This window comes from Canis lupus, chromosome 32, assembly GCF_003254725.2.
Source record: "Canis lupus dingo isolate Sandy chromosome 32, ASM325472v2, whole genome shotgun sequence".
NCBI classification, from domain to species: Eukaryota; Metazoa; Chordata; class Mammalia; order Carnivora; family Canidae; genus Canis; species Canis lupus.
This window is the reverse complement of record NC_064274.1, coordinates 30,742,878-30,765,771: the sequence shown is the minus strand read 5'-3', so window position 1 is coordinate 30,765,771 and position 22,894 is coordinate 30,742,878. Positions and strand designations below refer to the sequence as shown.

Sequence of the window (22,894 nt, the reverse complement as noted above, 5' to 3'; positions counted from 1 at the left end):
AACTCAAATGAATTCAAAACACGGAGTAATTCAAGAAAACACATAACATGTTCCAGACAGTCCCCAAATGTAGGGAAAGCCCAGCACCTATGTGGTGACCTGGGTTATTTTAAACGCCAGGCTTTTTGTAATGTATACATTTCACACATGTTCTCCCAACAAGTTATTATAATTTCCTAAAATTGAGAGAATTGGTATACTGATTTAGGAAGAGCAATACAACTTTTAGATGGAACTTTATTCTCTATTGAGGACCAAGGGGGAGGGCTCTTTAATGGAGGGCCTGGGAAAGTGTTGTTCCTATGCAGGAATTAATACTGATGGGAAAACCAAACGGTGGTGGTGGTGGGGGATATGATTGCTTTCCTACGCTTTCCAAAATCATTAACAGGATGCCCTTGAAATTCAAAAAAACTTTGTCTAGTGTGCCCGGCAGAAGCCTTCACACCTGGTCTTGCAGACGAATCGTATTTATAGTTCTTACGCCCAAGGCAGGACAGAGCAAAAATATCCTGTTTGCTACCCAAATACAACACGCCCTTGCTTCCAGTCAAGAAATCGGAAAATCAGGGTTTAGAAGTAAGGCACACTTTTCGAGTGAAAATGACTCCTATAACTTCACGTGTTTTTCGATTTTCAGGAGCAAATGTGGATTTGAGGGTGGCTTCCCTTCCCACCCCCACCGCCATCCCTTGCAATTCAATACCATGCTCGCCAGGAACCTTAACCTCGTCATTTTAAAAAATGAGATATCCGTGACCCGGGGTGAACTTGTTGAGTGTAGGTACAGCAGAGGAAATTCTAGACTCTATGAACGCCCGAGCCTTGCCCAGCGCAGTGGTTTCGCGTACACTGGTCAGTGCGCGACCGTGCCCACCTGCGCACGGACACCGCGCGCGGCCTGCCCGGGGCACCCGCCTTGACCTCGGGAGCCGGGTCCTCGCCGGCAGCGACGGGCCCCGCATCTGGGCCTTCCCGGCCGACTAGTCTCGCTCGCTCGGGGCTGTCGCCCTCCCAGTTCTCTTCCCCACCCTCCCACCACCACCACCACCACCCACCCCCGCTCGCCCCACTTTTCTAGATTTCCCTTTAGTCATCCTCTCACCCCCACTCCACCTACTTTCACCCCAGCCTCCCGCGCGCCCCTCACTTGCCCACCACCCCCACTCCGCAATCCCTCGCCTCTGCGACCTCTTCCTACAACCCCGCAGGCCTGAAAGGTCACGTACAGGCTCTCTCAGACTCACACGCCACTGCCTCGCCCCAAACCAGCCCAGGCACTCTGTCCTTTGTTCCATTCCTTGGGCCACTTGCCCCGTCCCTTCCTCCTCCTCCGTCCTGGCTTGCTCCCCGGGAGTACGTTCCTGCCTCCCGGACGCGCGGGTCCCCCCACCCCACCCCTCTGATTTACTAGCGCTCCCGGTTCGGCACCGATTCCTTTTCCTTCTCCTCCATCCCCGCCTCCCCTCCTGTCCTCCTTTGCGCCCGCTGCGCGTCGGCTCCGGCTCCGGCTCCGGCTCCTGCTCCCGGCCCGGCTCCCTGCCCCTCGTCGCTCGCCGGGCTCGCTCTCCGTCCCGCGCCCAAGTCTCCCGCCCGCCGGCCGGCGCGCCCTGCCCTGCCCTGCCCGGCCCGGCCCGGCCCTGCCCCGCTCCGCGTCGCCCCCGGCCGCTCCCCCCCGCGCCCGCCCGAACGCCCCGCTCGCTCCCTGAACGCCCGCCGCGCAGCCGGGCTCGGCCGCCCGCCCGCCCGCCCGCCCGCCACTGTGCAGCGGAGTTTGGTGGAATCTCTGCTGACGTCACGTCACTCCCCACTCGGAGACCGAGCCGAGGGAAGAGAGAGGGATGAGAGCGAGGGAGGGGAGAGAGAGTGCGAGACGGAGCGAGAAAGCTGGAGCGGAGCAGAAAGAAACTGCCAGCGACGGCTAGGTTCCCGCGGCCGCCGCGCACCCCTGGACCCCCTCGGAACTTGGCACCCTCGGGAGCCCCGCGGTGCTCTCGGGCTCGGCGTTCGGGCGCTCGCGGTGCAGCCTGCGCCTCGGCTCTCTGGAAACCTCCCCGGGAAGCGGTGGGACGCGGAGACCGCAGCTCGCTCCCGGTAGCCGGTAAGTGGAGGCCGTCTCTTCCGCAGGGATGTGAGATCATGCGAGTTTGGAAATTTGTTCCACTTTGGAGACTCTTCACCGAGGGTGATTTGTGGTTCTTGGGGCTGCCTCTCCCCTCACCGAGGTAAACTCAGTTGGCAAACAGACCTTGCAAAGCCCTGTTCCTCTAGTCCCCAGTCGCTGACACTAACAATCTATGGGTTTGCTGAAGTCGAGTGGGAAGGGAGACCACGGCTGGCATTTAAAACGAGGTATCTTCCCTTAAATCTCGGTGCCAACACTGCAGGGACAAATCCTCAGGCTGAGGATTAGCATTCTCAAGATAAAGGGCCGGGTACAAAGTTTCAGCTACTGGAAGATTAGCCCCCTTCCCATTGTTACCAATTGGAAAAAAAAAAAAAAAAAAAAAGATTCCATCTTAACTGGCAGTTAGTGACCTCTCAGGCCCAAGCGAATTACCTGGGAGCCAGGCCTGGATGCCAGGCTCACACAATTACTTTGGATTATAAATCCTTTAAATTGATCACCAGTCAACTCCAATCTTGCACTTGAAGAGATACGTTTTTAAATGGTAAAGAAGAGAGGACTGTTTTCCAAGTGTCGAGTAAGAAAAAATTAGGATTCTAAATCTGGGACTTACCGGTCTCCTTTCATTCCAATTCAATGACTTTACTTTCCCAAGTAATTAGAAATCATAGAGTGGTATGATTTTTACTCTTTTTTTGTGTGAGTACTATAAAGATATAGTAAAACTAAAGTAAAGCTAAATGAAAAAAACCTTACTATTATGAATTAAAATAATACAGGCATGCATACATTCTTAAGTATTTGTATGAAAAAAATCTGATTTAAAGAGATTCCTTTGCATTTTCTGAGCCATCAATAAGAATTAAGCATGGATTTAAAATAATTTTGGAGGAAATTTATCTAAAATTCAAATACCAATTATGTCAAGGAAACAAAGCACGTAAGTAAAATAGATTGAGGATGTTTATTGTTGTAACATAAAATAAGCATACAAGGTTTCAACAATCAAACATTCTCTAAAAATTAAACAGCTACTTCATTTGCGAATGTTTTACTTTACCTCAGCAAAACTACACTTAAATTATTCAGGTGCTTTGTTCCTCAAGTTGAGCATGTTTGTCTTCAAGTGTTCATAAAGCATCAATATTAATTGGTTTAAAAGAAGGCTTAAACTGGTAAAATGCAGAACTGTGTTAAGCAGTATTTTAATTTCCTTAAATGATTACCCACTGCAAATTAATTTACTGGCTAATCTCACCAATTTAGTTCATTTAAAACATATGTTCTTGTGCTGTTTATTTTTAAACTTTCCATTAAAGATTTTGTTATGGGGTAACAAAATAAATGGAAAGGGGAGAAATGAGAAAGGAGCTGGAATTATTAGAACTCTATTTTATCCTGCAATTTCCTCATGTGGCAATCATCAGAAATTATTTTTAAGAAAATTGTTTTATTTTCTTACTGCTTTACTGCCTGCCTTGGCCAGTGTGGTTCAGTGTGCTTCATTAACTATGTGGTGCTTTTTAGCATATTCACAATAGGAAACTCAAGCTGGCCAAAACAAGATTGCCTGGCATATACATTCAAACCGGGACTTGAACTTTTGGGGTGAGAACAACTTCCCATCAAGAAAAGTTGTGCATCTTAATTTGTGAGATTAGCGGGAGAAGCTAGTCCCCTAAATCCTACAGCGAAATTTGTCTAGTAAGACTTGTCTCCCTTGACAGGGCAAGTTTAAGGATCAGCAGGCAGGAATTGGAGGTTATTTTTAAAAACTGTCTTCCCTAGTTACTTAGATTCATTTCATCTAGTAGGCCTAGTAATTATATCAAGCAAAAAATAAATAAGTAATGCAGGTCTCAGGGCACATTCTGACTGCAAAATAAATCCCCAAGTCACAAGGACACTTAGAAGTGAGCTAAGGAACACGCCTTGACCTTCTTTTCAGTCCTCAGAACAGAGTTCTTGAAGATTTGTTTTGTATTGCTTTGTTTGGTCTTCAGCACTGAAGCTTGGGAGTAGGGAGAGAATGTGTAATAATTGACTGACTTTACACTCAGCGACCCCATCTTTTTCTTCTGTATATTTCATTCCTCAAAAAATAAATAAAAAATAAATAAATAAATAAAAACTATTTGCAGTTACCATCTGCAATGCTTCGGCTACCCGCTAATAATGCAGCCGGTTCAGATGTTTAAAAAAAAAAAAAAAAAAAAGGAAAAAAAAAAAAGATTATCGAGTTGATGATGACATGCAAATTTCCCCCGAAATTATCATAAGTAAACATTTGAAGTCTGGACTAATAAAATCCCATCTGTGTTACTTCATATCGAGTTAGTAGAAAGCTGTGATAATGAATTTTGTAATATCTCACGAACAGACATCTCAATCAGGGACTAATCCTGTGATTTTACTGCAGAATCACTAAATCTGGAGCCGCCAAACTGCTACTACTGGGCCCCCGGGCCTGCAAGGATCCGCAGAGCCCCCGCCCACGTCCCAGCTAGCCCGTGAGGGGAACCCCTGGGTCCCCCCGCCGCCGCGCGGGGCAGCCCCTCCGCTAAGCAGCGACCTTGGCCAGAGGCCCCCGAGGCGCAGCTCGTTCTGGGAGAGGCCGAGGAGCCGGGAAATAGGACCCAGACTAGAGCCAGACTCGCAGCTCCCTGCCCCGCCTCTGCTCTTGGGCCAAAGGGGCAACGCCCGCTCCCACCCTTAGCCCTGGACCCCAGCGACGCGGGCCCTCCCGCCGCCGGCGTACCCGGGTTAGCGTGGAGAGTGCCAGGCGCCGCGATCCAAGGGCCTGGGGAGCCCGAGACCGCCTTTCTTTTCTTCCGTCTTTAAAGCAGCCGCGGCTCTTCTAACCCACCCCGACAAGGTCTCTCGCCACCCACCTCTCCCGGTTTGCCTGTGGCGGAAAAGGGGGCGCGCGTTAAACGCTTGGCTCGCTGCGCTGTGGTTGGAAATTTGAAAAAGATTTGGTTTGCCGGGGAGAATCGGGGGAGCCGTCCTCGGAGAGTTCTTTCTACGTCCTTGGTGGGAAGAAAACCCTCCGGACGTTTGCCCCCGTCCTCCCTCGTCTCACCCAAGTCACCCCGTTTACCTCCTCTGCGATCTTAAATCTTCACCTTAGGGTAAATAAATGGCCGGGTGAGTACGTCCAGGGAAAGTGTGGCTAAATATGGATAAGCGGCTCCTGATGGATGAGAGGCCCGAAGCCAGCTCGCTCCCGGGGCACCCTAGGCCAAGACCCTTAGAGTCCCGTTCATTTCAGAATTACCGAAAATCTAGGGCAACTGCTGTCTAGGACAGTTACAAGTTGACTCTGATATTCTATAAAGGTTTACTGAGCTCCTACTAAAGGAAAGCACCGTGCTTGACGGTGGCCTTCCACACAACCCCCTAAACAGGGGGGAAAAGTCCTCCTCATTCACCCCCAAAATGTTGCATCTGCTTAAGTTTGGCCTCGTGTTCCGACGGCCTCTTAACCCTTGACACAAGCATCTTGTGAGTAGACTCCACAGCCCTAAATCCGCCCCCACCCCCACCCCCACCCCACCACGATGCTTTTATCCGTAGAGAGCGCCAGGGCCCATTCACCGCCACCCCAGAGGAGAGGTCCCCCTCGGGCCCATCCAGACGTGCTGGACCAGGGGCTTGGCTGCGGACGAGGCTGGGCAGCCCGAGGCGGTCAGGGCAGAGAAACGGGCCCGAAACCCAGCACAGAGTAGGCGCTTAATAGCGACTTTGAAGCTGTCCGCCCCACTGGTGGCCTCGGTCGAGCCCTGCGCACGCTCGGGACCGCCGCCACTCACAGCCCTCCTTGTCTTTTATTTTGCAGGTTACGGGGAATGGAGACCAACTGCCGCAAACTAGTGTCGGCGTGTGTGCAATTAGGTAAGACTCGCTTCTCCAGCCCGGGTCACCCGACGGGAGCCCGCACCACGCGAGCGCGGCAGGAGGGCACCGGCCCCTCGGCGGGGCGGCGGCGAGGGGCTCCTCCAGGAGGGGCCGGCCGGGACGGAAAGGGAATCGGAGCCAGGACGCTGGTGGCCTCCCCCGGGGGGAGGGGGGGGCGGGGGCTCTGGATGCGGAGCGAGCGGCTCGCCGCGTCCCGACGCCCCGGCCTCCTCCTCCTCCCCCCGGGGGTGGGGGGGGCCGCTGACAGCCGCCCCTCGCCGGGTTGCCAGAGGGTCCGGGGGACTGGAGTGCCCTCCGCCCTTTCCTCTAACTGGGTCTTTGCTCTTTGTCCCTCTTTCTCCTCCCGTCTTGCCTCCTGCCCCCGCCTCCCCAACACCCCCGCTTCTTTCCGCCGCGGTCCCGGGCGTCTCTCTCCCCGCTGGTGGGGCGGGCGCGCGTGGCCCAGGCGTGCAGCCGGCGGCCGTTGAATGCCTCTTCTCCAAAGACTCCGAAATCAAAAAGGTCGAGTTCACAGACTCTCCCGAGAGCCGGAAAGAGGCGGCCAGCAGCAAGCTCTTCCCGCGGCAGCATCCCGGCGCCACTGGTAAGGCCGGGAGCGAAGTGCAGGCCGCGCGCAGGGCACCCGCCTCCGGGCCTCTGGCCTTCGGGTAAGGCGCGGGCAGGCCAGGCCGCCAGGGGCGAACGTGCCTGCTCCTTGACTTAGACACTTGGCCTCTGGGTGGGACGGGAAGCCGCCGTCCCAGGGACCTTAATTCCTTTCTCCAAATTATACTGCACTCCTGAGACCCGACACCTCTCCCTCTAGCTCTTTCTCGCTCTCTCCGTGTGGCCTGATCTCCTACGCACACCCCAACCTACCTCTGTGCCTCTAGCTGGCGCGGAAAAGTAGTCCAACAGCGACCTCTGTCGCCCGCCACGTCCCACTGCGCGCAGCTCCGCCAAGGGTCCACCCCGCCCCTGCAGCTCTCAGCCGCGCCCCGCCCAGGCTTGTGGGCGCGGGGTTTACCGCGGAAGGCGAGCAGGGGACGCTGGTGTTGGCAGAGATTCGCCTGGCCGGGAGGGGAAAGAGCTGACTAGAGCCCCGCAGAGCCTGAGGGCAGCGACGGTGCGCCGCAGCCGAGGGTGTAATGAAGTGTATGTGCCCCTGTCGACGCGAACCTACCTGTTGTGCAGGTTGCAAGGCCTCGGGTCTTGGAGGTGTCGTTGCTTAATTAGCTGGTTTCATTGTGGAAGAGTCCAGGGACACTGCTGCTCAAAGTCTGCAGACTTGTGTAAAAGTGAAATGTCTCCAACCCACTGCACAGGGCTTTGCTGAACTGAAAATTACCCTTTGGGTTTGTGTGTGCGTGTGTGTGTGTGTGTAGGGATGAAGGGACAAGCTTTCCCTTGGAATACATGCAAAACTCAAACTTAATTGTTTTAATATTCTCCGGGTTTTCCAGGTTGCTATAATAATAAGTGCTTAGCCTTAGGAAGTTGTTGACCTTTGATAGTGTGAGGAGATAAAGCCCCCCACCGCCCTCAGCCCCTAACCCCCTCTTTCCGGATTAAAGTGTAAGGACACAAATGTAATGTGTGCCAGAGGGGGGCGAATTGGGACCCCCACCAAGTAAACAAACCATATTACTAAGAAGAAAACAAAGGCTCTGCATTCGAGCTTCCTAGCGAATCTGAGAAAATTATCATTTGTCTAAATAAAACTTCTAAAGTGGTCTGGAGCGGAGCAGTCTCGACACCACAATATCGCGAATCCTCCTGCTGGGCCAGTTAAACGCTCACTTGTCCGGGATTAACCCCATGGGGTTAAATGGGGCCATGCAGAGATAACGTTGGATGATTTCTGTCATTAAGATTGTGTTAAATTCTTCCTCTGTTTGATAATCGGTCGTAAAAATAAATTATTAGACCGGAGAATGTTTGGGATATGGTTAAAAATCAAGAACAGCGATGACTCCCCGGGAAATATTTTGTGCGGGTTCAGCGGTGGCCCTGGCCAGTCGAGGGGAGCTCCCCAGTCTCACTTCCCACGGGTTGGGCTGGAGCCAGGGAGCTGAGGCGCAGAGGGTTCCCGCTGCCCGGGAGCAGGAGCCCTACAGAATGTCTTCTGTCCCCACCACCCCAACCCAGAGCGCCTAGACCTTTCTGAGGACAGGTGGTCTCCATCCCAGTTCGGGAGAGCAGGGCCTTTTCTGCTCCTGTCACAGTCCCCACTCGGGCCACCGGGCATCCAGTTTTGGTAATTAGCAGGTAAATGAAGAACTAGAAATAACGAATGATTGTTTTCTTAACCATTACTTTCAAGCCAGGATTATTTTAGTGCGTGTGAAAGGCTCTTCCTCTATTCTGGCAACAATCTGTTTTCTACCTTTTGGAGGGAAGAAGAAAATTGCTGCCTAAACATGTTTGATGCCATTAATTAAGAAGAGGCATGTGATAGGGAGAAATGCTGAAAATCTTGATTTTATTGGCTTCTAGGGATGCGGTAGATTAAGGAAAAAAAAAAAAGCCACACACCAGTAGGCAAAACTACAGTGCCTGGGAAGGGAGGTTGCCAGAGCCCCCTCTGATGAATATAAGTAAATTTAACTTATGTGCTATGCAAACTCCTGGCATACCCTGCTTTTAAAAGAGATTTTTCTCCTCTTTTTTTATGACCTTTTTTTTTACTTTCAAAAAGAAAAAATGTTTACAATGACATGCAGTTTTCAGAAGAGATCATGATGCTTTATTATTGGCACTACCGTCTCCTCAGCAATGCCCCCCCCCCCCAACACTGTGTCCTCTGTTGAAGATCGAAACTGGTCTCTAAGTAGACAAGGTTAACTTCTGGAAACCTCCAACTCTGCATTCCTTCCAAAGGAACCCTCATCCCTTTGATATCCATTGGGCCAACCCCACAGCCTGTCTGGAACCCTGAAACTTGAGGGGCCTAGAGGTCGACTGGAGACTCTTAAGGCCAGGGGTTTGAGAGAGGATTGAAAGAGGAATGGCTAGGTATCCAAGTGGAGGGAGGAAGAGTTGGCAAGTTCAACTGTACCCCCCAGAAAGAAGGGGCAGTGGTCTGCTGAGAACGGCCCCCTAGACCAGAGGTCCTTGACTTCTCCCTTTAGGTTTCCCAAAAGTAGCCTCTTTGCCCAAATCAAAAAGTGCTCCTGACTTTCAGGAAGGGGAGGGACTGATCCTCCCCTGTCAGTAACCCTTAAAGTTTCGGGGCGGTGGCTCTGGTTTGCGGGTTGCAGTCCGACCGAGCTGCCGCCCCACGGCCCAGGTCGGGGCGCCCAGCTTCCGCGACCGACCGTGCTTGGGCAGGTACCTTCGCGGCCTTCCCCAGACACGCCATTAATTTTTAAATAGCGTCGGCGAGTGGATGAGCTGAAAGAGTCTCACCCCGGTCTCCGGTGCGCTCTGACTTCCCTCCCTTGGGACGGGGACCCCAGGGCCCTGGTGGCGCCCCCAGCCGCGACACACACCGCCCCAAGCAGTCGCTCGCCCCCATCTAGTTCGAGGACCCGGGCAACCCCCGCCGCCTCGGCAGCAGCAAACCCTTCATTCATTCAATCAGCAAATGTTTGCCGAGCACATACTACGTGGATTCCTAATGTACCCCCTGAAAGCAAATAAGCCGGTTTCCCTTCGCCGTCGTGAAGCAGCCTTAATGCTAACAGGGACACCAGCGAGAGCAGTCCAGGCCATCTCCAGCCAAATGCGGAGTGGGGGTACGTGCGGCCAGGGCTTGGGGCCTGGGCGTTTTCAGCAAGAAGGGGGGTGGGTGGGTGTTTAGAGGGTAGAGGACTCTTAGTGGTGAGGCCCGGGACAAGGGACAGGGGCAAGCAGAAGGGGCAGTGAAGTTGGAGGGAGAAGCAACCGGGATTACCGAGAGGAGATGGCAATTTTCTTTTCTACTGCACCCCACCCCCGCCCCGCCCCGCCAACTCTGTAGCTTATTGGCAGAAGCTGCCTCTGAGATGTGTGGGGGCTTTTTCCCCCGTCGGGGGAAGTCGTACCAGTTGTGCAATAAGTAGCCAGTCCCTGCGGATCCCCGCCCGCAGAGATGGTCTTTACAGGTCGTCGTGTTCCTCGCTACTGACACCAAAGCGCGCTCCAAGTTTTTCGTCTGGCTGGTTGGGCTGTTATTCCGCACCGCCCGCTGTTAATATATGCAGCAGTTGTTAGAGCGACTCGGGAGGGAAAAGGAAATGTATAACGAAAGCTTATTCGTGAGCAGGAATATACTAATGGAACAATCTGATGTCTTCTTAATCCTATGTAAAAAGCTTTGTCGTCTTCCTAATATTGACTGAATGGGTAATTAATGGCTCTTCATCTAGGCGAATACCCTGTAATCCAAAGATAGGCAAAAGACAACAAGCCCAAGGTAAAAGACAAAAGGCCCAACTGTGGCCGGCACCCCCCTCCCCCACCAGGGTCTCCAAAGAGGAAAGTTTCCCCCCAGGGGAAAAAAAAAAAAAGCAAACAGGAGTGGGAGACTATAGGTACCTTTCCTACCTTTCCTAGGCTAGACTTAATGGCAGAAACTGGTGGCTCAGGTCAGTTCACTGCTCCGTGTGCCCACGCCACCCCCGAGTCCTTGTCTCTGCATTTCTTTCTTCTCCGTTCCTCTAGAGCGTCACCCCCATTTGGATCCTGACCAGAACCTTGTCTTCCCCCCTAAGCTCCCATCTTTCCTTCAGGGAAGTGATTGATAACAGAGGACCAACACACAAGATCCTCAAAAACCTCAGGCAAGGATGGAACCCCCTTTCTGATCCAGCTGGAGAATCCTTTCTTTTACAACATAAGGCAGTGTCTGAGCGGACTAGGATGGTTGGGAGGGGAGGAAAGAAATTAATATCAGGAGAATGAGCAGCAAAATTGTGTATATGTGTTAAAGAGTGATCGGGAGCGATGGAGTCAACTTCATTGTAAGGATCTGACATGGGGAGTGCCCAAATTCTCCCAGCGTGTTTTTAACAGGCTGACATTTTAATTTAAACCTTTAGAAGTAATATATTACTTGGGTTACTACGATGAGGTGGGTTCCTTTTTTTTTTCTTTCTTTCTTTTTTTTGTCAGCTGACAGCTTTTAAAATATTATTTCGCTAGGGAAATAAAAGCTTCATCTCAGATTATAGGTGGGTATTTTTGGATTTATGTGATTTATGGTCACCATGACAACTAATGCTGAATGTTAGCTACCAGCATGTCTGGGAGAGTGAAGACAGAAAGAAGGGAGAGCAAGAGAAATAGTAAAGGGAAACGGACAAGAGCTAGAGGGGAGAAATACAGAAAAGAGAAAAAGAGGCGCATTTTAATCCAATTTTTAAATGTGACTTTAGTCAGTCTCTTGCCACTTCTCCTCTCTGGACCCGGATATTAATGAATCTCATTCTCTTTTATCTCTTTCTCTCTCTGTCTCTCTCTGCCCCCCATCTATCTCTATCTCTCCCCTTTGGCTGACACAAATTTATACCATTCTCTTTATATGACTTTTCCACAGCTCATTGTTTTCCAAGATTCAACTATGGCCTAATAAACCTGTAGTGTTAACAAACTACTGTGAAAAAGCATATAGCACGTGGGTTTCATTGACATCCCCCCTTCAACCCTCCTGCCTCCTCTAATCCCTGATTTTCTCTTCAGGCGCCAGTGTGGGGGTACTTCCTCCTACCACCCCAGCACCCCCGGCCAGTTACTACAAACCTCAGGTGGTTGAGTGTGTGGGACTAAAATCTGGATGCCATTTGCAGGGACCCAGAGAATGTGAGTGTTGCTCAGTATATGCACAGATTTTCGATTCAGAGAAGAATCTGCCCCTTTTTACAAACTAGCACTTTTTAAATCCATTTAGAGAATGGGGATCAGAGGAGTATCAGCCGCAATAAAGGTTTTAATTTCTGGGTGCTTTCAATTCATGACTGGAGCGGCAGGGATACGGAGGAACAACGAAAGGGGCCTTTACAGCTAGCTGCGTGTGTGAAGAAAGGGCAGGCAGAAGAAGGGGAGGAAAGGCCACTCCTTGGGCAGGGTGCAAGGTCTCCAGCTGACCTCTGCGCTTTACACCATACGCACAGGCACACACACTCACGCCCGTCACGGGGCTCTGAGCTGAGTCTGGGCGGCCGTGGCCTTGAGCTGGGACCAGAGCAGCTTCTCTCCCCTCTGTGATGTGACAGTGCAGGGAGACATCTAATTGAGCCATCTTTCAGATGAGCTTTGAGGACAGATTTTTTTCCCCAAAAGTTGTGGATCACTTGGTTGGATAGCAGTTCATACTTGGGCCACCGCACCCGAGAGTTTGGCTGCGCAGTCCAACCAATCTCTCCACGGGGGCCAGAGGGGCTTTGCACAACTAACACTAAAGAGTGTGAAATTAAATAAGACCTTAAGACTGGTAATCGGTGGCAAATACCAGCAGCTCAAAACCTGCCTGACCCGGTGTCACACATTTCCCTCCTCAAGGGTCTTGCTTTGAAAGAAAGAAAAGAAAAGAAAAGAAAGAAAAGAAAAGAAAAGAAAAGAAAAGAAAAGAAAAGAAAAGAAAGAAAGAAAAACAAACAAACAAACAAAAAAAAAAAAAAACAAGAAAACCCAAATGAGAATTCTTGAATGTCTTCGGATTCGAAAACCCAAACCTGCACTGGGTTTACTTCCATGGAGGCCTTACACACTTCCAGTTTCCCTAAACTGACCACCTTAATTTTTTTCTGGACTGGAAATTTCTATGACAGAGGCTAGGAAGTCCCTGAAATTCCTAGAGCCAGTCAAAGAAGAGTGTGTGAAGCATGGAGAACACAAGAGGAGTGCTCAATCTGCAAAATATGTAGGATTACTTTCAACTCCTTCCTTAGCTATACTACCAATATCTGTGTCCCACAAGTTTTTTGTAGATTGTTTCCAGAGCTGCCCACCACCACCACCACCACCACCACCACCACCACCACCACCACCACCACTGTTTTCACTGAAAAGTGTTTCTTCATTGCCCAGCACTCACTTGCCTTTCTCCATCTAGACTTTTCATGTTGGTGTACTCCTACCATCCACGGAGTGAATTCAATTGGGCCTGAGAAGGGGGTCAGCCAAGCTCACCACGGGTAAAGTGATCAGGAGAGGTTGAAACTCTGGTTGGAAAAATGCAAAGAATTGCCTAACTGGCTCAGTTGATGATGGGGTGGGGCATTATATATTATGTATGTATGTGTGTATCTAGAAGGATGATAGATGATAGATAGATAGATAGATAGATAGATAGATAGATAGATAGATATGGTTATATTTTTACTTTAATCAGAGATCTCCAGATAATTGTCTTTATTCCCCACTTGACTTTGCAGTGGATAGATACAATTTAAGATTCCTTATCTTTTTAGGCTTTTAGGCTTCCTGGAGATCACCAGTGCTTTCAACGTCTCCCACAGTTTTGGCACTATGAGGAGCTGTCACTTACCCTTGGGGGTTTCAACCACTTTGCAAGCAATTCAGAGATTAGATCTTTCATATGTGCAATTGCCATGATGAGGGTTGTTAATCAACAGAGTCAAGGAGTTTAAATAAAAATTCTGTGGCTATCGTGAGAGATGGGCTTCCATATCTATATGGTTCTGTGGAGCTTCTCAGCTCTCCTAAGTAGGGAGTTTTGAGAAACACCCAGAGCCTCCACCAAAAATTGCAGCTCAGGGGTTTGAATCTAGAAGAAACTAACACTAAGAAAGTATGCTCACTATGGTGGGGAGTTTTTCATTCTTTCATGTGATGGAGTTTCTTCATGAAATGAAGCTTTATGGGTGTGTTATTTTGGGGATCACGACTATGCCGAGGTTTAAGAAGAAGAAACTGGAATATGATTAGTAAACACATTGGGCGGAAAAACTCCGGATTCATATTGACTTAGTTATAGGTCATCAGCTGGCAGTGCAATGGGAGGAAATATTTACTTTACACATATACTTTATGATCTTGGGGGAATTAGAGGAAATTCAATAAGAAAACGGCTAGAAACATTTAAAACCCTTATTTAAAAGACTTAAGCAAATTAGAGTCTTATCAGATTAAAAACCACTACAAATGTAAGAGCATTGTCTTCGGTGAAACGCTGTGGGGTCTGAGGAGATTCTCTGCCAAATCTCAGGGATAAAATGCGTCATTTAAGCACCAGATAATGAGCAGAATGTAAATTAATTTAACCTTCTTTACCAACAGGCTGCTGGTGTAATATGTATAATTTAGTGATAAGATTGCAGGACCTAATATAGCTGGATGTATGAGCCTTAGCTAATGCAAACCTGTCACATGGGGATGTATTCTGCTCTGAGCAGGTGTGTGTATGCTTGAAATGGGGTGAACTGGAATAAAAGGTTAAAACCAGAAATGGCTGATTTAAACCTTAGTATAAAGAAATTTCCTCCTTGCAGCTGTATTTTTCTTAAAGTGTGATGATACTTCTGGGGGGAGAGATTGAAGAACAATTCTCATCTGGTTCTTTGGATGGCTCTCAAGCATGTTTAAAATGGGGGAGGAGCTGCAGATAGGGTTTGGCAGGGAGAGCCAGGCAAAGGAGAGACACATGGGTTACAAACATATTTGTAGTCTGCTTCATCAACACTGCCCCAGACTACATAAGTTTCCCAATCTTGTGAACAAGGACAAGGAGGGAGTTTTCTGAAGATACCTCATACTGGTGTTACAAATCATTGACTGTAATGTCAAACAAATACACATTCAGGGATGATAACGCTAACTCCACAATAAAGCAATCACCAATGCAGAAACCCAAAGAGGATTAGTTTGTGCTCTCCCGATGACCTAAGCAGAGGACAAAAGGACTTTCAAAAATAATTTTGAATGATATGTTTGTATTTCTTTATTTGAAAATTAATATTTTTTTGGAAATAGTGTTATAGACTTGGATGTCCCCAAGGTGTTTTTTCTTTCTTTTTAATAAAGTAAATGAATAAGGCTTAGCTTTTCCTAGCTGAGTGTTCTCCTAGGCTTTTGCCCTTCGCCCCCACCCTACTGCCTCTGCCTGCTTGGACTTTGAAGATTCAACAGCCTTGAGCTTCCTAGGAAAAGAAAATGACTTAAAAATTATCCTTGAAATTGGTTATTTGGCAACACTCATAATTGTATGGAAATTCATTAAAGCATATTTTATATATAATTAGCTCAAGGTTGTTGATTCTGCAGGCTTTATGGATTTGAATCTGATTGATAGTAAAGTAAACAAGAGAGTCGAATTTAAAGCGGGCTCTCTCTAGGGTTAGGACAAGCTTAATACAGTGTACAAGGAATTTGAAAGATCTAGGATATGTGTCTTAATCAACGCTAAGTAGAATGGATAAGCTTTCAGCATTTTGAAAATGCTGGGTTAGGGTTTCTATTCTATTGTGTATTTTCTGTCTGGGGACTAATAAGCATTACAGCGAACGTGATCTGAGGCGACTTTTATTCTTGTATAAATCCAGAGTGAACCACCAAACAGTTGTTCGTTTAAAGTCAAGGTAATTTTCTTCTGACGGGTCCATTTGCTTCTCGATTTCTAATTTATTAGCCTGCCCTCTCAGGGCTTTGTCTCCTTTGCAATTAAAGTAAAGCTTCTTCAGATTAGCACAGCGTTCGCTTGACAGGCTGTTTGGAAAATTTAAGCTCGGAGAGGTGATTTGTTGCTGTTTCTTAAATTTTTTTTTTTTCTGGTTTTAAGTAGCATGTCTTCTTCTTTCCATCCAAGAAGAGAAAAACATCTCTCGATTGGAAATGGATGTAGTGAGATACAAAAGGAAGGGGTGGGGAGGCTTGTGGCTCCTCGTACCTTTCAGCCCTCGACCTCTCCGCTCCTTTCTCCCGAGCCTCTTACTCGCAGCCTCACCTCTCTACCTCCCAGCTGAACTGAAGGCCGGACGGTCCTCGGCCGGGGCAGCGCAGGAGTCCCGGGAGCCGGGCGGTGTAGACCTGGGGGGCGCGGGGAGGTATTAGCCCGGCCCCGCACAGCTGATAGGCGCAGGCAAGGCTGTCCCTCCGCCGCGGCTCGGGGTCTCCTGATTGGTGCGGAGCCACGTCACTCCCGCTGGCGAAGGGTCTGGGAGGGGGCGGAGGCGGGGAGGGCGGGGAGGGCCGCGGCAAAGTGACGTCTGGGCACCAGGAAGCCCGCCTCTGGTTTTAAGATGTTGGGCCAACAGGGAAGCTCGGAGCCGCAGAGCTGGTCCGTCGCTCGCCTGCGTGCGGGGAGTTGAGCTGCTGCGAGGCGGTGCTCGGGCTGCACGGCCCGAGGGGGTGTGCGAGTGCGCGCCGCGGAGGGGGCGCCCGGAGGCCCGCGCCGCAGCCGCCGCCGCCGCCGCCGCCGCCGCCGCGGGGGATCCAATATCAGCTACCTGTCCCTGTCACTCTTGACACTTCGCTGTCAGGGCTGCCGCGCGGGGGGCGGGCAGACCGCGGACGCCGTTAGCTTTCCTTATTGGAGGGGTACTTGGGGGAGGGAGGGAGGGAAGAAAGGGGGTCTTTGCCACTCTGGTTTCGCTTTGGAGCTCGGAAGCCTGCTGCCCAAAGACGCTCCGCGCTGTGCCCTCCTGCCCACATCCCCATGTCTCCGTTCGCCCGCTGACTTTCCGCCGCTGGACCCTTTCGCTGGAGCCTGCCGCAGGAGACGGGGGCGGCTCGGTTCAGAGACTCAGCAGGGTTTGCCCGCGGCGGCCACGGCGGGGAAACTCCGCGCCCAGAGCGCACCGCGGAGCAGGCGGCGGCGGCCACGGGGCTTCGGCCGGGAGGCAGCCCCGGACTTGGAGGGCGGCGCGCTCCTTCGTCCATGAACTGCATGAAAGGCCCGCTGCATTTGGAGCACCGAGCAGTAGGGACCAAGCTGTTGGCCACCGCCTCGCCTTCCTCCTGTCACCATCCCCAGCCACTGGCCATGGCTTCAGTCCTGGCTCCCGGTCAGACCCGCTCCCTGGACTCGGCTAAGCACAGGCTGGAGGTGCACACCATCTCTGACACCTCCAGCCCCGAGGCCGCAGGTAAGGCGCCGCGCGGCCCCGCAGGTACCCCGGGGCAAGCCGCCCCCGGCCGCTCGGCCCCCCTCGCCCCCAAGGAAGTCGGCCCCTCCTGGGGGAGGCGTGGTGGGAGTGGTCGTTTCGTTTGCTCCCGGCAGAGCTTCCGGAGCCAGCGTCGTTTGGCCCCGCGTTCCTTTCGCCCCACCTCGACCGCCTTAGGTGGCGCGAACGACGCGAGCCAGCCTACTCTTCTCGGTTCCTATCCTGGCCTCCCTGCGTCTCCTGGGTCACAAAAAAGCCCCAGCATCTCCATCCGAGGACGTTCGGAGGCCATCCCCCACCCCCCACCCCCACCCCCACCCCCGCCCCCGCCCCCGCCCGGGTCCCCGTTCTCTCGGCTTTCAGATCCCGAGAAGCTGCGCTTGTTAGAAAAGTATTTCTGAAACTACTACGCCGCAGAAGCAGCGGTATTTCTAAAAGGGTAGAGGAACTCGGGGTGGGTGGCCGAGTCCCAGAGTCTACCTTTAAGCCGCCTTCCGAAACCGCATCGAGACCTGAGGGGCCTCCGTAAAACGCGCCCGTGCGGGTGTCCGGGGAGATTTGGTGTGTCTGCGCGGAGGCGTATAAATATGCTTGAAAGCAGAGGCTATAAAAATGAACGTGCCTTCGCTCTGAGATAAACATGTAAATAAAACGTGCGGCGCTGGGGGAGGGGAGCAGATGGGGCGCTCACACCCACACTCACGCCTGCACACCCTACAGTCGCAGCGCTCCCCGCGGCCCGGAGGGGCCGCTCACACCCTGCTCCCCTCCCTGCTCCCCACCCCGCTGGCGGCCCAGCTCTCTCCCCGGCCTCCGCCGCCCGGGCCCAGCTGGAGTTCGCGGGCAGCAGGTGGACGTGCTGACGGGAACCTTTGTGCGTTTCGCTTTCAGAGAAAGATAAGAGCCAGCAGGGAAAGAATGAGGACGTGGGCACCGAAGACCCGTCCAAGAAGAAGCGGCAACGGCGGCAGCGCACTCACTTCACCAGCCAGCAGTTGCAGGAACTGGAGGCCACTTTCCAGAGGAACCGCTACCCGGACATGTCCACGCGCGAGGAAATCGCCGTGTGGACCAACCTTACGGAAGCCCGAGTTCGGGTAGGACCCCTGGCGGAGCCTGGGAAGGCTGGGAAGGAGGGCGCTGCAGACGCGCAGGCCACGTAGACCCGGAGGGAGTGAGGAAGGCGGCGTCCCCCGGAGGGCGCGGGTGCTGTGCCTTTGCAAAGGCAGGAGGGCCTCTCTCGGCGGCCCGGGCTGCGAGGTTACAGCTCCCCCTTACGAGACCGGCGGTAGGCCCCGCTCGGCTGGGGCGCCCCGTCGCCCCGAGCCCTGCCGAACTGGGCCGCGTGGCATCCCCCTGCACAGGGTATTGTGTTCGGGGCTTGCAGTCGCCAGACGAGCGCTCATAAAATCCCTCCCAGGCCAGGAGGCGAGAGCAGGCTCCAACCTGTGCGCTTTTAACAAGGAATACCCGCCGGAGACATGCAAGGTTTGGTCCTCCTTGGGAAACTTTCGCGCCCGGCCTAGCCCGGCCTTTTCTCTCCACCCGGCTCATCCTCCTTACATAGTCTTTGAGGTTTTTCGGCCATTCCGGTCTCTCCCACACCCTGTCCCTCGGTTTTGTTATCTACGGAAGCAGTTTTGATACACACCTACTATCCTGTTAGTTCTCTTAGAAAGAAAAGGAAAAAAAAAAAAGAGAAAGGCTTTTCGGTTTGGTTTATTTATCTTTTCTCAGGAGATTGTTACTCATATCCTTCTTCCCAATAATAGTTTTTTTTAAGGGGGAGGGGTGGCTTACCTTTGTAGCAAATCGGTACTTTATGGATTGGCAAAAGTGAACTTAAATGAATTACCCAGTAGCAACATCCTGGTTTATGCTGGTCAGTGGAAACTCCAAACACGTTAGGATTCTGGAAGCAGAAACATACATAGCAGGATCCAGGGGCTTTGCTGTTAAAAAAAAAAAAAAAAAAAAAAGCTCTGGATAGAAAAATAGAGCCCCCAGTTACAGCAGAGAAGAAAGAAGAAAATACTATATACAACAATAACGATGAAAAAATAAAGACCAAAATGCTTTCCCAAAGCAGAGGGAATGAAGGCACTCTCTGGGTGGCATTTGTGTAGGATATGAGGCGATGCCGGTGGATAACAGCCCGGATGAAGCTGAAAATGGTTTTAGTTTAACTGCTCAGAGTTAGAACTCTTGCTCTCAGGCCGCGTGGTTTTAGGCAAGGTCAGTCTTTCATTAGCAATCCTGCGCATCAGGGAACAGGACTTGCACGTACTCTTCTTGCCTGGGCAGAAGTTTAGACAGCGGCCTAGGGTGGAAATAGCAAGTAATTAAAATAACACAATCAGTGGGTTCTCTGGACTCCTTCGGAAAAGATTTCTTCCTATCCCCTGCCTCCCGCCCTGCGGCTTTTCTGCAAGCCCTCCCAAGTTCCCCCCGCTACTACCGTGCTGGGCTGTCCTGTGGCTCCCTCAGGCTGCCTCCTTCCAGGCCCGCCGCATGTCCAGCCAAGTGGGAGTGGAGCGTGCTTATTTATAACAGTCCGGCGCAAAGAGGAAGGGGGATAAAAAGGAAATCAAGAATGAAAGGGAAAAGGAAAAAAAGCGGATTAGGCGGCTGGGCCCGGCTGAGACGTGTAATGTGAAACATCACCGATGTCAGCTCTGAAATCTGGGGCCAGGCCTCGCTCCAATACACAAAAGCCGCAGTCTGCGGCGGCGGGCGGGCCGATGTGGATTGAGAGAAGGGTTGCGTCGGGGCCACCGGACGCGGGTGGGGGCTGACCGGGTTAGGCGGCTGCTTGAAAAGCCCAGCAAACTGTCTGGGCCCGGCTGGTGCGCGCCGGGTGAGGGGCCTGGCCTGGAGTGGGCGGAGGGAGGAGGAGGCTGCCGAGCGACCTGGGTTCCCAGAGATTTCCCAGCCAAGCTCGTGGAGTTAGGAGGCTGAAGGAAAGGCGGCTTTTGGCTTTTGCTTTTTAATTCGTTACTTTGCTAGGCGAGGATGGGGGTCGCAGCCCAGCGCCAGTTGCCAGAGCATGTAGTGTGGAGTGGGGGGCGGCGGGGGAGGTCTGAGACGGGAGGGAGGAGCTGTGTGACAGAGAGCCCCGGCCTCCGGTGCCCTCTCAGCTCCCTTGTTCTCATCACTGTGTCTATGGGAAACAAGTTTGCAAGGTGGCCTGGTAAAGGGTTGGGCAGAAAACCCACTGAACCGCGTTTATTTTACAGTAAGTGTTTTTGGATCTTGAGGAGGGCCTGGGTTAGTGAACAAGCTGCCCACAGGCCGCCAGGTGTTAGACTGGGGTTTGTGGCACAGTTCAGAGCCTGGGCTCGCAGGCCTCACCTGGCCAGGCCGCCCTCTTTTGGACGGGACTCAGGCAGCCCGGCCAGCGGGGCGGTAGGGGGTTGGGGAAAATGTGGAAGCCTGAGTGAGTGCGTGTCTCCCCCTGCCCCCCACATACGTGTGTATGTGTGTCTTGGTGGCCAAAGGCCTCTGGTGTTTTCTGGGATCAAGATTTTACTAATCTGTTCTGTGGCATCTGTTTGCTCCCTTGCCTTCCACCCCCAGGTTTGGTTCAAGAATCGCAGGGCCAAATGGAGAAAGCGGGAGCGCAACCAGCAGGCCGAGCTGTGCAAGAATGGCTTTGGGCCGCAGTTCAATGGCCTTATGCAGCCGTACGATGACATGTACCCCGGCTATTCCTACAACAACTGGGCCGCCAAGGGTCTCACGTCAGCCTCCCTGTCCACCAAGAGCTTCCCTTTCTTCAACTCTATGAATGTCAACCCCCTATCGTCGCAGAGCATGTTCTCCCCACCCAACTCCATCTCCTCCATGAGCATGTCGTCCAGCATGGTGCCCTCAGCTGTGACCGGCGTCCCGGGCTCCAGCCTCAACAGCCTGAATAACTTGAACAACCTGAGCAGCCCGTCGCTGAATTCCGCGGTGCCCACGCCTGCCTGTCCTTACGCGCCGCCGACTCCTCCGTACGTTTACAGGGACACGTGTAACTCGAGCCTGGCCAGCCTGAGACTGAAAGCAAAGCAGCATTCCAGCTTTGGCTACGCCAGCGTGCAGAACCCGGCGTCCAACCTGAGTGCTTGCCAGTACGCCGTGGACCGGCCGGTGTGAGCCTCGCCCACAGCACCCGGATCCTAGGACCGTGCCGGATGGGGCAACTCTGCCCTTGAAAGACTGGGAATTACGCTAGAAGGTCGTGGGCACTAAGGAAAGGAAGAGAAAGAAGATATAAAGAGAAAAGGAAACCACTGAATAAAGAGAGCTCCTTTGATTTCAAAGGAATTTCCTCAATGTCTGACATCTTTCACTAAAAGTATTTCCAACAGTTGCAAGGACACACACAAATGTTTGACTGGATATGACATTTTAACATTACTATAAGCTTGTTATTTTTTAAGTTTAGCATTGTTAACATTAAAATGACTGAAAGGATGTATATATATCGAAATGTCAAATTAATTTTATAAAAAGCAGTTGTTAGTACTATCACAACAGTGTTTTTAAAGGTTAGGCTTTAAAATAAAGCATGTTATACAGAAGCGATTAGGGTTTTTCGCTTGTGAGCAAAGGAATGTATATACTAAATGCCACACTGTATGTTTCTAACATATTATTATTATAAAAATGTGTGAATATCAGTTTTAGAATAGTTTCTCTGGTGGATGCAATGATGTTTCTGAAACTGCTATGTACAACCTACCCTGTGTATAACATTTCGTACAATATTATTGTTTTACTTTTCAGCAAATATGAAAAATGTGTTTTATTTCATGGGAGTAAAATATACTACATACAAATCAGTCTGGATTCTTTCTGCCCTCCTCTGTCGCCTGGCCAGGGTTTCTCAGTCACTGCTTCCTAAACAAACCAGTACCCTCTGCCTGCCTAGTTAAACACACAAGGCAGCAGGACTTATTTAAATTTGGTAGAAATAAATTATAGTCATTCATCAGAAACTAAAAAGAAAAAAAAAAGCCACTCCCAGGGAAAAAAAAGGGGGGGGGGCTGCAAAGTCTGGTCTTGTCTCCCTGATTTTTCTTTGGCTTAAACCCAGAGTATTCCATTGTTGCTAGCAAATAATATAAGAGAAAAAGAAGAAAGGAGAAAGAAATTTAGAAAGTATGTCAGCTTGGAATGACTCTCAAATACACTTTTTTTTGGGGGGAAGGTCTCCACATCCAGTAAATTGTTCTGGAGAATTATGTGTGTATGTATACATGTACAGTTTATATACATTCCTCTCAAGACGAATACATCTATAATAAGTTTACAAGGAAACACCTCCAGTTCAAAATATTTAGGCCTCCACGTTTATCTTTCAGGCTTAAGTAGAGAGATTCTTCATGTTATATTGCATTCTATTTCCAAATCCTTTCGAGACATTAAAAGAAACAAAGGCCATTTCTAATAACTACAGCCCTTTTAGTTTCCCAAAGAGCCCAGGGGTTGAGAGGTTAGAGTGGAGTTTCCTGAGTCTTGTCGAGCAATATGTAGTTGAGGCAAAGGTCATGCTCCCCGTGTTTTGTTTTAAATAATATTGACCCATTAATTCTAAACCTGCTTGTTCCTGAAATTATACAGGATTATGGTTTGCAAACTGCGGGACAATGAAGCAAATCAAGATGAATTACAGCCCTGGCCCTCCCTCCCATCCTCTGACATCTAAACGGGGAAAGAGATCGGTGTGAGTGTTTAAAGGAACTTTAAGCACCCGCTCTTCCTTTGTTGGTGGTTTTCAGCTTTTTTTTTTTTTAATGTGAAATTTGATTTCGTAACAAATCGTAGCAAATACGACTTA

The 22,894-nt window shown here is 50.9% G+C and overlaps 1 protein-coding gene across 3 annotated transcripts; it reads left to right on the top strand.

The window, feature by feature from the left end:
* The first annotated feature begins 1,761 nt into the window (after positions 1–1,761).
* On the top strand, positions 1,762–21,893 carry PITX2 (paired like homeodomain 2). 3 transcript variants are annotated; one of them, XM_025465926.3, is made up of 5 exons: positions 1,762–2,101; positions 5,967–6,022; positions 6,492–6,629; positions 17,959–18,164; positions 20,644–21,893. In XM_025465926.3, exons 2-5 carry the CDS (start codon positions 5,977–5,979, stop codon positions 21,205–21,207), a joined length of 954 nt encoding a protein of 317 aa, XP_025321711.1. In that variant the 5' UTR covers positions 1,762–2,101; positions 5,967–5,976; the 3' UTR covers positions 21,208–21,893. The 3 variants fall into 3 exon arrangements, with proteins under 3 accessions (XP_025321711.1, XP_025321712.1, XP_025321710.1); XM_025465927.3 differs by lacking the exon at positions 6,492–6,629 and having other exon boundaries at positions 1,772–2,101; XM_025465925.3 differs by lacking the exons at positions 1,762–2,101; positions 5,967–6,022; positions 6,492–6,629 and adding an exon at positions 16,145–17,049.
* The last annotated feature ends 1,001 nt before the right edge of the window (positions 21,894–22,894 follow it).